We start from the raw sequence: 13,257 nt of genomic DNA, 5'->3' as shown, positions 1-13,257 counted from the left end.
CTAACCCTTACAGCAACCACCTACTCAACAGATTACTGACATACCCATTATTGGTTTGACAGGAATGTTAGCAGTTAGAAACTCTGGCTGATGTCATGTTTACAAGTACAATAGGTATTTGCCTAAATACTCTGTAAATCATCCGTCTGTGTTTTAACTTGTTTAATGTTATTGCAAACTGATAAATCAAAGAGAGTCATTAAACTAGGGGCATTTCTGAGTAATGTTCTGCCTCTTTTTAAAAAACTTTGCTTGCGCTCAGGATTGTAGGGTTGTTTACCATTGTACTATGGTTTTGTTTTATGTTTGATAGTGAGGTCTAGATTGAATAAAAAATCTGAATTAACTACAAATAAGGAATATAATAAAACAAAGTATAGCTAAATAAAGAATTAAAGCAATAAAAACACATCATATAAAAGCAAATCTATAAAAGTGGCTTTTTAAAAAGACTTTGAACACTGATTTAGCCCTGCCATCAGGTCTGAGTTGCCCTGATGGCAAACGCACTGTCACCCTTAGATTTAAGCCTCGACTAAAGCATTGACTTTGGTCTAAAAGGCCCCTCCAGAGGAGCTGGCTCTTATGGGTCACATTTCTGTAGCTTGAGGCCAGACCAAGGCGGACTTTAAAAGTGATCAGTCAAATTTTAATAGCACTTCTAAATCAAACAGGGAGCCAGTTTAGAGAGGCAAGGATTTGGGAGATGTGCTGTTGTCTGTAAAAACCAGTCAGAAGCCCACCTGCAGTATTCTGAACTATTTTGAGGGGAGGTTTATATCATAAAAGAGTGACTTTGAGAAAAGAAGTACCTGAATGACTTATTCCAGGTCAGACCGTGAGAGCATTGGTGTAATTCTGCAGATGGTTCTTATTTAGCAGGTAGCAAGACTAAACAACTTTTTGTCTGAGGTTCAAAGTTTAGATCTAAATCAAATAGTATACAAATAGAGTTTGTGAGGTATTTATGAATCCACATTATTAAATAGGGCTGGGTATCACCAGGTACCTCGCGATACGATACTATCACAATATTTTGCTCACGATAACGATAATATCACGATACCGCGATTCTGCGATAATCGATATGTTGCAAGAAATTTCATCCACAATACATCACGATATCTGTGTCACTGAAGAAATTCAGAATTTATTGACTGCACTGAATCCATTTCAAAGGAATTACAAAACATTGTCAATCAATTTCACATGAATGACAGCCAAGTAAACAAAGAGTATATTGCACAGTGTCTCTTCTTAACACACACACTGACTACAGCTATCATTAAATATCTATATGTGTGGGTTTCAGAGCTACTTAAACCATTTTTTTAAATTTGATTTGGTTGTATACCTATGTTTGAATAAAGATAAAGCTGTCCCCCGAAGAGGGGTGGTGGGCCAAAAAAAAATATATATATATTTTTATTTTTTTTTATTTTTTTTACATTTTTAAATATCGATATTTGGCAACAGTGTATCGATAACGTACCTCAAGACGAAATATTGCGATATATCGTAGTATTGATATTTTGGCACACCCCTATTATTAAAGCAGATGGTGTTTTTCAGGGGCCCAGCACAAGGACCATGTTTGATTGATGCCGAGCTTGAACACATTTTTTTTTTTTAAAGCAGTTCAAATGACATTATGGAATGAAAGTCTATTGATGCTGATGCTGCTGTGTGTGTGTCCGTGTCCGTGTGTGTTTGATTTTCAGGAACCTGCTCCCATGACGGAGGATCTGTTAGAGGAGCAGTCAGAAGTACTGGCCAAACTGGGCACATCAGCTGAAGGTACCCACCTCCGTGCCCGGATGCAGAGTGCCTGTCTGCTCTCTGATATGGAGTCCTTTAAGGTAATACAGGCAGACTTACAGACATTCAGTCTGTACATGAGCTTTCTTTATCAAACAGCAGCAGGGATTATCAGGGATAACCATTAATGATTATCCCTGATAATCATTATTTATTACTGATAGCCAAAATGAACACAGATCCCCTATTAATATCGTGTAAAAGCTCTTCACAGTTAAATTTGAAAACGTGCCGACATAAGTGTCCTGTCTGTCCACAGGCAGCCAACCCAGGCTGTGTTCTGGAGGACTTTGTGCGCTGGTACTCACCTAGGGATTATGTGGTGGAGGAGGTAGTTGACGAGATGGATAACAAAGTGGTAAAAGGCGAGCTTAGTGCCAGGATGAAGATCCCTGGCAACATGTGGGTGGAGGCATGGGAGACAGCTAGGGTCACGCCTGCACGCCGCCAGAGAAGACTCTTTGATGACACTAAGGAGGCCGAGAAGGTAATTTTTAGTTTACCTGGATGATATACCTACAATTGACATCAAGAAGTTAGTGGCTTAACTCAATATTTTAGTCTGTTCAGTAAAACTCTTTCCTGGGTGGATATGAGCGTTACCCCTGGAATTAATATACTGCAATTTATCCTCTCACACTTCCACTTATCCTCAGTATTTTATTTTATTGTATTCTATTTTTTGTACTACTTCTTATTTTATTTTATATCTACTAAAACATTTTATTGTATATAGTATTTTTATTGTTTTTTAAATTGTATATAGTATCTTATTGTTTCTATATTTGCCCATACATACATACATACATACATACATACATACATACATACATACATACATATCTGATATAACTGAGAACTGGAAACTAAACTTGAGTTTTGACTGTCTTTTCAGGTTCTGCACTATTTAGCAGTGCAGAAACCTGCAGACTTGACCTGCGGTCTCCTGCCCTGCATACTCCACGCTGGTATTCTGAAGTTGAAGGAGGAGGGTGAGTCAACATTGTTCTGTCATGACGTCAAACAGCATGAGGTGCAGGCTTTCAGCGCCGGCAAACAACCTCTCATTAAGTTAGACAGATATAATTAACAAAAAACATAAAAAGTGAGAGTTGTTGAAATCATTGAAGACAAGACTGTCATGACATACAGTACATGCTGTTTACAAGCAGACTGTATGCATGATCACGTGTATTTACAATATTGGGTGAAAATATCCTGTGCAATTGTCCTTGTTGGTCATACCTGTAAATGAAATGGGAATGGAATGTATATTCTTATTATTATTTTTTTTTTATTATTAGCTGTTTTTTCATTTTTCAGCTTTAACTATCATACAGTCACTGTCTATCCCTCTATCCCCACAAAATGTGGCATTCCAATCTACTACCTTCCATTGGATTCAAGTAGCAACACTGCTGTTGTTCGAATTATCTGCCCCCTCAAGTGGTTGCCAGTTTGTTGCACTACCTTACTTTTCTAACCCCAGCCAGCTAATGTTAACATTGCTAACACTAGCTAGCTTACATCAGGCAGCACAGTATGCCTGGTGAATCTACTGAGAAAACACAAACTGTCAAATTCCTTACACAGAGATAAAACAATAACATTGGACCAACCATATTTTTTTCGTTGTCAATTCACAATTATAGCATATGTGAAGGGACACTTTTATTCTGCACTTTTCTAAAACCTCTGTAGGTGTTTATGATTTGTCTACATAAAGATGTTATCAATATGACCTTCAAAGCAATCTTACAAACTGTAAGATACATATTTATATGTACATACACACACACACACACACACACACACACACACACACACAGGATAAATTTCTAGCAAGAAAGAAAGTATACAGCAAAATATGTATTGTTGATACTGACATTGGGTGTACACTTCTGGTATATTGGGCTTTAATAGAGTATTGTTGGAGGAGATAAAAAAAACTAAATGCTGAAAATATGTAGAATTTTGAAAATGGCTACGGATAATTAATTGACCTAATGGAAGGAATAGTGTGTATGGACATTACAGTGTGGGAATTATGGATTGGTTTTGTTGAAACAATACATTAGGGTCTGATGCAACTCATGTGGGGTTCATTCCAAAACCTTTGTTTTATTCCACCTCTCCTCTGTCTCCTCTTGATTCCCTCCCAAACAGAGTTAAAAGAAGATATTCCATCCGTCAAAAAGACCATTCAGCAAGCTTCAAGCCAAGCCAGCAAACTACTGCACCCTCCCAACCATGACTACAAGAAGTTAGAGGTCAGTGACAGGCAAGACTAAGTAACTTCCACAAGCTGCCAATTTTGACTAGGATGAGACACCCGACATGTTCCTAATTTTTGTCAGCCATTCCATTTTAATTTTTGTTTTCAAACAAATGGTCTGATATTGTCTCACAGTCTGCTGCGCTGAATCCAGGCACCAAACTTCCATTCAGGTGTATCTGAGTGTAGCACCTATAGTCCTAACCAGGTGGCATAGAAGAGACACTGGCGTCAATCTAGGACCTAAAGGAGTAATATACCTTCAATAACAAATGCTCTGTGTTAGACAAACGCTCTGTCATTCCCAACTTGTCCAAAACTGCCAACTTGAGATGGCGACCGACCGGTCCTACAAAAGTTTTTGACCATCTGGAAATGAGACTCAAAACTATTTTTTCTTACGAGTAGCACCTTTAAGCAAAATGGTTGCTCGACACATCTTAAAGGCATTAAATACAAAACATTTGTCACCTATCGTATTTAGGTATGATATGCCTTCATATAACCAGAAACACTTTTCCTCATGCAGGATCAAGAGAAATGTCTCCGAGTGCAGTATAATGTTTTACCAACACCCATGTGCCCCCACTCATCATGTGAGATGCCCAAAATCAAACTGCCAAAAATGGATTGCACTACAATCTGGTATAATGGATAGCCAACAAAACCCTCACCATGCGACACCATCTGCCTCAACAACACCCCGTTTTGCATGAACCCTCCGTGCACAAGACTGTCTTATGGAAGCACAGACTGGCACACTGTGTTTCTAAGCGTATTAGGTCGAGGTCAGATGTCTGGTAGGAACACAAAAATGACCAGTCAAGTTGCTGTTTGTATGTTTTTGGTTTGTCACATTTTGTCACATTTTTAGAGGACCTATAATAAATTCATTATTAAAACAAACCAGAAATGATATGTGTTCCACTCATTCATCACGGAAAAATGACAGTGGTAGAAATAATTTTAACTTAGAAGGAACATATCATATCATGGCAGTTCTAAGTAGATATAAAGTTTTGACCACAACTGTACATCTTAGGAGATTTTATCATACCAGGACATCTGGAGATAACAACTGCAAACAAAGCCAGAGAAAAATGTGAACCAGTGGATACAGAACTCCTGGAGACCGAGCCTCACTTATGAATCTTTTATTTTTTCTTTATTATGTGTGGGCTTTTCATCTTCAAATCACTTCATCGTATGTGTCATTTTTTAACTTCAAATCCTTTATGCCAAACTACAGAGCAAAGAAAACTAAAGTTATTCTCAAATATGGACTGCACTTAACTTGTTGACATATTTGAGTCAGAGCATACTTCCCGTGTTCAAATTCCTCCAGCTCTTGTTCTGAAAATATGTTTGTGTTACCCTTCTGTAATTGTAGGACTTCATTAACCAGTTGATGGCCATAGAGACGGTCATTACCAGAGCTCGCTCACTTAAGGCCAAGTTTGCCCTTTGTGAGGGAGAGAAGGAAGACGACAGAGAAGAGCTAGAGAAGTAAGTTCCATGCCGATTTTTAACAGCATTTCAGTTGAAAACGCATGGTGTCATAGTTACATTACTTGCTCTGTTTTAAGTAACACTGCTCCATATATGCAAATCACTTCCACTGACCTGTCTGCAAGGAGTAACAGTGACACTGGTTGCTGGCAACAGGGCTCTACTGTGACCTCTTAACTTCACAGTGTCACTGGACAATTTCACTGGATGTGTCAGTATCACAGGTGTCACCTTCTATGTTTCTCTCCAGGTTTGTGAGCTCCCTGCTGGAAGAACCAGAGGTGGTGGTGAACGGAGCTGGCCAAGGGCCAGCTGGAAGCATCATCCGCAGGCTGTTTGTCAACGCACAGAAGGTAAGAAACCTCACTCTCCTGCTCCCTTTGACACTGTTCACTGGGGTTGGTTATTTTATTATGTGGTTAAGGTGGCTGGTCTGTCTTTCTATGTGAAAAACACAGGTTTTGTAATTTACTGTTTTTAAAAATGGGCAGGTTTAATTTCAATATTGGAAATGAAACCAATACAAGTGTCACAAATGGGGTTGCTCCAACTTATCAGCTTTCTACCTGCATCATAAATCTGTCAGCGACTCAGCTGGATGATCTGGTGTCTTGCAGGCAAGTTGAAGTTCAAATTAGTTTCCTATATACATGAGGTTGGTATATCTGGTATATCTTGTGATGCTGTTACGCTAAAGTGTCAGCACCTGTACTGGACGGTATGTACAGTATGTGTTTTTAAAAGTTGAATAAAGGTTATTATGTATGAGGTAAGTGGAATGTTTGTTTGCTTCTTCTTTTCATGGCTTTATTGTGATAGGACAAGAAAGAGTGGCAGGGAATCGGGAGAGACAAAGAGAGAATGGGGGTGACATGCAGCAAAAGGTGGATTCAAATCCAGGGCCACTGTGTCAAGGACACATCCTCTGTACAAAGGCTGTATGCTCTTCCAATTCGATCATACCGTGTTGAATATTTGAATTTTTAGTGTCTGTCAAACTGGCAAGGAGAGTAACTTGTGACCTGTACTCTAAATTACTTCACCAGAAACAACCTTGGCACAACAGATGGCATTAACATATGTAAAAGGGAGAGGTTCTAATTGTTTAACATTATTATATATTTAGTTTATTCAGAAACATTCAGACACTGCTACAGGTGTGGTCAATCATCCAATCAACCATGTGTATGTCTGCATGATGTTTGGAAATTAATTGGAAAAATGTGCGCTCGAATCCCTGACACTAGGATTATGAGCCATGCGTTCAGGTCTCGTTCTGCTGATTGATTCCAGCCCTTCTAGATTCCTCGCGGTTATTTTTGCACATTATTTCAGCAAAAGCAAGCAAGAACCTTAACCTCCTATTTTCAGCAGCCACACAGTACATGTGAATGCTTGTAAGGTAATGGGCTGCCGGTCAGTTCCGCAGACCCTCTTGAGACATAAGTAGGTTGTCTGTCGTTTTGTTGTACATCTCCGACATCCCACTGTGATTTTGTGTTGTTTCTCCCCTCTGCTGCTTACGTCAAGCTGGCTGACTTCACCAGTGACGAGGTAACCACAAGCAATGTGACTTTTCCTCCCAACTACCAGTATACCTCTACGACAGTCTGTCAGTAACATAAAGAAAAAATAAACACACACACACACACACACACAAAATCTCCCCAAAAATCCATTACTTGTCTTTTTTGCTCAATTTTGTTAAGGTGTTGGCTCATAATGGGAAGTGCAGAGCCTCAGCAACCACTTTTGTTTGCTATAGAAAACAGCAACACTGCAATTTGGAAATACTTTGAATTTGAGTCAGATAACAAGGAGAGGCTGGATACATAAATAAAAGGATACAAGCATGCCCATATGCAAGCGGTGCTACACACAGGTGCTTACACAGCACATCAATCGAAACACCTAACCTGCTGACCTCTGTGAAGAACTGGTGAGAGGTTGGTGCCATTTCAACTTGACTGAAGAATTAAACATGTGCATTAAAGCGTCAGTACAATTCTGTAATGCGTGTATGACAGTTTTGGGGGTAAAAGGTTTCATTACTCATCTCCTAAAAATGACACCTGCTCCTTCTACTTCATTACAAAAATGTCACAATTATGAACATGCAAATATTTTTATTTCACAAGTGTAACTGCTAGAAACAAGATGCCTCTAACTTCACTGAAAAAACATTCTCAGTGTATGTACGCTGGAGGCTTCAGTTTTCATGCTGAATTATTGGACTGGGATTTGCTTCCAGGTTAATTTTGATATACTAATCATGCTTGTTGGCCCTCCTCTTAAAATCTGTTTGTCAATGAGCAAAAAAGAATATTAACGCATTCAGTTATGAATGGGAAAACGACCGTTTTTAGTAAGTGTGTTGCCCTGTTGTTGCCCCAACTTTCACCTGTAATTCTCAAAGCAATGCTAATCCTCCTGCAGAGATGCCAGACCTGCGTAATCTCAGATGGGTGAATTTCAGTTGATTGGAAGATTACTGTGGTCAGAGGTTAATAACATTACATGCTGTTGTGCCGTTTCCCGTGGTACATAAAAGGAAATTCTTAAGGCTTTGTATCGAAGTTAAAAATTCCAGTATCGTTATAACTCTACCTCTTACTGAAAATGTATGTGCTCCACTGTTACAGCCAAATTCTGTTAAATCTGTGTGGATTTGGCTATAGTCTGTGTAGTATGTCTATTTTGAATTCTACGAGGTCTGTTTCCAGCTAAGTTACTTATGCCAGTTAATTCTTGAATATCTATTATTGTTGACTACTTATTTAAATGATAAGTAGTCAACAATAATAGATATTCAAGAATTAACTAGCAAGTAAATGACTATCTGTAACTCTAAAGGTAAAGAAAGTTATCACCAACCCATTTCCACTCAGTTGAACAGAGCATTTCTGTGTTGTTTAACTCCACTTTAAACTACCTTATTTATAACAGCAGGCAGCGGTTATCTTTGAAAATCTTAAAAGTGACTCTTTCGTTGTAATTATGCTTTTACACGAAGGTTTGACTTTTTATAAATAAATTCCCAAAAAATCTAGTTCAGTGAATAATTCACTTCACGTTTGGTCTGAACACAGCACAAGTGTTTGAGACATCAAGCACTTGTGCTGTGACTTGGGTGCTTTGAACAGAAAAGCTCTGATGTAGGTGTTCCGTTGTGGTCTTTGTCTTCTGTGAGGCGAGAAGAGGTTTTTGAATGATGAATGACAACTTGTTGGCCCTTTTTATATAGGGGGAGGGCTGCTGCCCCTGCAACATCCACTTCATCAGGGTCAGTCTATGGCTGGCGTAATGTAGTGAAGAGCTTCTGTTGAGGGCACGCAGGGGCAAGAGAACAACAAGATCTCTTTTTTTTCTCAGCATTTCAGTTTATTTTAAGACCAGCAGGGGACACATTATCACAATCTCCATCCATCATTGTTGTGCCAATTTTCCAAGCAAAAAATAAATTTTCATGCTTAACGCAACAAAAACGTACATTTCCAAAGCTTTTCAGAGGAAAGTTTCATGAAAGCGATAACATCAAAAACTGAAAAGCAACTTCTGGTAGTATATATTCCTTTTAATGGAAATGAGACATAAAGATGAAAATGTGTACTTCCTGCAAAAATACAGTGTGAATGCTGACAGCTGAAGTGATTTTGAAAAATAATTGCTTGAAAATGCATATAACTATAATGCATAGGATTACACTGCATTCTACCCACAGTAGAGCAGTTAGACTTACCATGACCTGGATAACTGAGAATCGTACCTAACATTTTGTGATGACTGTGTGCAAATATATATGTTCTTACTTGAATTAAAAATAACTACATTATGTTGAGAAAATAAGCATTTTATTGATGGTAAAAGCAAGTTTAAAAAATAAATGGTGTGCAGGTGGCTGTGTGTTTTTTTGTTACACTGTAACAGTTGTGTTGACATTTGACATCGGTTATGTTAATCTTTATGTTAACTAAATTGACATGCAAATCAAACGACATGTAACTTACCACTAAATATTACACCTTAAGTAGGAACCAATGTGCCACAAATAAGTGAGGGAAGTCAAGGTATTGAAAGACTGTCGAACAGTTTGTATGCTTTGATATTTTCATTAATTATTTGAAGCGAATAAGCTTATTTACTGTGTAAATGTGAACAAAGGTACATTTTTAATTTGAACTGATGCATCAGGCTGCTGGTTTTCAAACTACTTACAGACCTCTACAGCAACTTTCTTGTCTTCCTTTGTGTTGCCGGTTAGTATACTTTCACCCTCTCTCCACCCTCAGGCTTCCCTCCTGGAAGAAGACACGGGCCGTGACAGGAAGCCCACTGGAGGAAGCAACAAAACGCCCGACTTTCCTCCTCCGGCAGGCCGGGAAATTCTGTTGCGTACCTGTGTCCCACGGCCAGCACCGTACTCCAAAGCACTTCCGCAGCGGCTCTTCTGTGTGTTGATGAGGGAGGAGTTCAGGCTGGCAGGAGCCTTCTCTTCAGACACTTCCTTCTTCTAAGACCAAATGCTCATTAAACAGTATTTAATCCAAAACTATGTTCAATTTCCTGATGATAATTTAGAACATAAGGTCAGAACTGAAGTAACAGGTCAGAACATTAGCATCATAAATAATTCAGTTAGTTGGTCGATCTGCTGTTGGTTAAACATTATGCTTGTGGGCACAGATGCTTGTTTAAAACAATTGAATGCTTTTATTTGGACATATGACACACAGTATCTGTGTTTGCTACCAACACACTGATGAACACTGCACATTTAGTATACCCTTACTGTAATTGGTAACCATAAAAAGGGAAGAAAGAAAGAAAAGACAGCTTCAGCAGCACTCGCGTTGTGGGCACACATTCCATGTCCTACAGACTGCTGAGATTATGAGGTCCACAATTGAAAATATCAACTAGCAGTTATTGGCTGCAATTTTGTCATCATTTTATAGTTGAACAGAAAAGGTTCAAAGGTTCCTTTAACTGTCATTTTACAACACAAGGTTATACAACAAAATATAAGTTGTAGTCGCACCACAAGAAAATAAATCATATTTTTAGGATGAATTCTTCAGTCAGCTGGGGTAATGACAGGCACTTGTATGCTATAAAACAAATCTCCTGTATTGTCATTTCAGCCACCCAGCTCTCTTTTGTCCTGACCTACTTTGTGTAAGGTTTACTGTGGTTCTGCCTATTACTGACAACATGCCAACTGATAGCCAATTGAAGTCAGTTATATCTGGGCATCTTGTAGGCTTAAAGGAACAGTTCACCAAAAAATAAAAATTTCAGTCATTATCAAGTCACCCACAGTGACAGGCGCAATTTTGTTGTCCACAATGTGTTTTAAAACAAGTCCCCATCTGCTTTGGCTGAGTGCTTTTTCGCTGTGACGTTCCAGAAATGTCTTGTGAATTGATTTGAATTTACGGCTGAACTGTTCCTTTAATCCGCTTCCGCTTCATAACACACGCTTGTTATTTACTTAACTTGCTTGTTGATAATACATAAGCACAGTCACACAACAATTGATCCAGCTATGAAATACAGTTACATAATAATATTTGAAAAATAAAGCTTTACTTGGTGCAACAGAAGCCTATGAGCTCACTCATGAGTGTGCATCAATTTAAATGAACATGTGTTTATTTTCCCCTGAGCTAATGGCAAATATGTAGGTGTAACACTGATGTGAGCTGTCTGTGTGTTGGCAGTGTGTGTACAGTACATGTACAGTACATGTTAAATGTTGGTCCAAATTGTTCTCTACTGGAAAGTCAAGACTCTAAAATAAATTCTCCTGTTTCCAGTCAGCGCTTTGTGCTTGCCGAGGTGTGTCATCAAACATATTCGATAGTTTTAGCAGGTATGACTACATGTTCCAGAGGGCAATGGGTTAAAGTTTTCTGTGGACTTTTAGACTAAAGTAGAGCTATGGAGCTGTTTTGTCTAGCTAGTGTCTAACCACAACCGGGCCCTGTTTGGTGATCGAGGGAGGTGTTGAAAGCTAAAGCATTTATTATTTATTTAACAGTGTATTCCTTTTTCATTTGAACTATATTGTTGCATGAAACAGGAATTATATGATTAATTAAATATTATTGTTATAACATTTATAACATCTCCACTGTCGATATTCCCTTTACACTTTTGCTACCATGACTGTTATAATTATACCATGAAGCAAAGTAGCACATTGAAGTAACTACAGAAGCCAACACACCCCAAATGAGAATTTTAGTCATTTTGCATAACAGAAATACATATTGTAGATATTTAGTAGTCCACCATCAGGCACAACCACGATCCTTGGACAACTGTGAGAGTCACCTGCGTCCCAGACTGAAACTGAAGGGTGACATTACAGAAGAGGAGCTTGATAGCTGAGAGCTCTGTTTCCCGTCCCACGCTTGGATACTTCAGGAACCAAAAGTAAACCTGCATCCTCCAAGTGCAGGGGCTGCTGCACCTACTGCACAATAATCGAAGGTTCATAATATCTTTTCGAATTAACCCTTTTTTTTCTCTGATCTCCACTGTCAACATTCACATTTTATCTGTGCGACTATGACTTTTTAAATCAATTGAAATTGTTTGACATCACATTTATTCTACTTTACATGTTTCTTGGCTGGAAATGTGCTTGAAAAAGCTCCCTTCACTGATATCGAGCTTAAAACTACAATAACGTGCAAAACAAAAACCAACACCCTGCAGGGAAAAGCTCAAAATGACTTCTACTGCCCTGGACACAAAATATAAAGTGGAGCTCTGTAGAAACATCTTTTGCCATTGAGACCTCTGTGATGAGTGTGGTGTGTCCTCTGCCTAAATGAATGTCCTGGACTCAGTCAGGTTTGTGGAAACAGCAGGATTAAAATGCATTTTAGAACAAAGGGACAAAATAAAAGCATAACTGTCATCTCTCGTGGACAAAACAGCACATGCTCTGTCTGAAAAGCCAGCATGACATTGATGTTAGCTAGCTGTACTAAAACCATTTTGTTTACTTGATGTACAGCCCCTTGCAATGGCTTTGTGGCTTAAACTCCTCATTAAGGTATAGTTAGATATGGCAATGAACATCAGTGATCCTTATACACAGATGATTTATTGTTATACGCCCCCAGTCTTTCCCTTTCAGTCTCTGCAGACCTTGACGCTTTTGTATATTTTGGTCATCTCTCAGGGTGTAAATTAAGTGTTGGTAAAAGTGAGTTGATGCCACTTAATACGGCTGCAAATAATCTCCCTTTACACGGTTTTCCATTTAAAGTTGTTCTCAGTAGTTTGGTCTGTCCTGGTGTGCATGCTACAAACCGACCTGGAAACATCTTCCGAGCCAGTTTTGCTCCTCTCTTAACCCGGACTAAGAACTATTTGGAACACCGGTCTTTACTCCATTTTTTCTTAATTAATTAATTCTGTTAAATTAAATATCCTTCCCAAATTCTTATACCTTTTTCAGTACATACCATTCCTTCTTACTAACACATTCTTTAGAAAGGTGGACAGCCTCATTCTGTCCTTTATATGGGATGGAAAGTCACCAAGGATACAAAAGCAGGTTTTGCAGAGACCTATACCAGCACTGCTGTTGTCCCTCGCTCACTTTCTCATTATAAAAATGTTCTCTTCTGTTACTGAAA

The 13,257-nt window shown here is 38.7% G+C and overlaps 1 protein-coding gene across 2 annotated transcripts in view; it reads left to right on the top strand.

Annotated features, from left to right (window-relative positions):
* rab3gap1 (RAB3 GTPase activating protein subunit 1) overlaps positions 1-12,304 on the top strand; it is a 31,579-nt gene extending 19,275 nt beyond the window's left edge. Inside the window, exons 18-25 of one of the 2 annotated variants that reach the window (XM_030400764.1) lie at positions 1,722-1,859; positions 2,078-2,305; positions 2,714-2,810; positions 3,985-4,088; positions 5,484-5,599; positions 5,853-5,955; positions 7,133-7,156; positions 9,892-12,304. In XM_030400764.1, coding sequence (XP_030256624.1) covers positions 1,722-1,859; positions 2,078-2,305; positions 2,714-2,810; positions 3,985-4,088; positions 5,484-5,599; positions 5,853-5,955; positions 7,133-7,156; positions 9,892-10,116 — 1,035 coding nt within the window. In that variant the 3' untranslated portion in view covers positions 10,117-12,304. The remainder of the gene's footprint in view (positions 1-1,721; positions 1,860-2,077; positions 2,306-2,713; positions 2,811-3,984; positions 4,089-5,483; positions 5,600-5,852; positions 5,956-7,132; positions 7,157-9,891) is intronic. The other variant, XM_030400765.1, reaches the window with a different exon arrangement.
* The last annotated feature ends 953 nt before the right edge of the window (positions 12,305-13,257 follow it).

The sequence above is a fragment of the Sparus aurata genome, chromosome 20 (genome assembly GCF_900880675.1).
Source record: "Sparus aurata chromosome 20, fSpaAur1.1, whole genome shotgun sequence".
In the NCBI taxonomy this organism is placed as follows: domain Eukaryota; kingdom Metazoa; phylum Chordata; class Actinopteri; order Spariformes; family Sparidae; genus Sparus; species Sparus aurata.
This window is presented reverse-complemented; position numbering and strand designations above follow the sequence as displayed.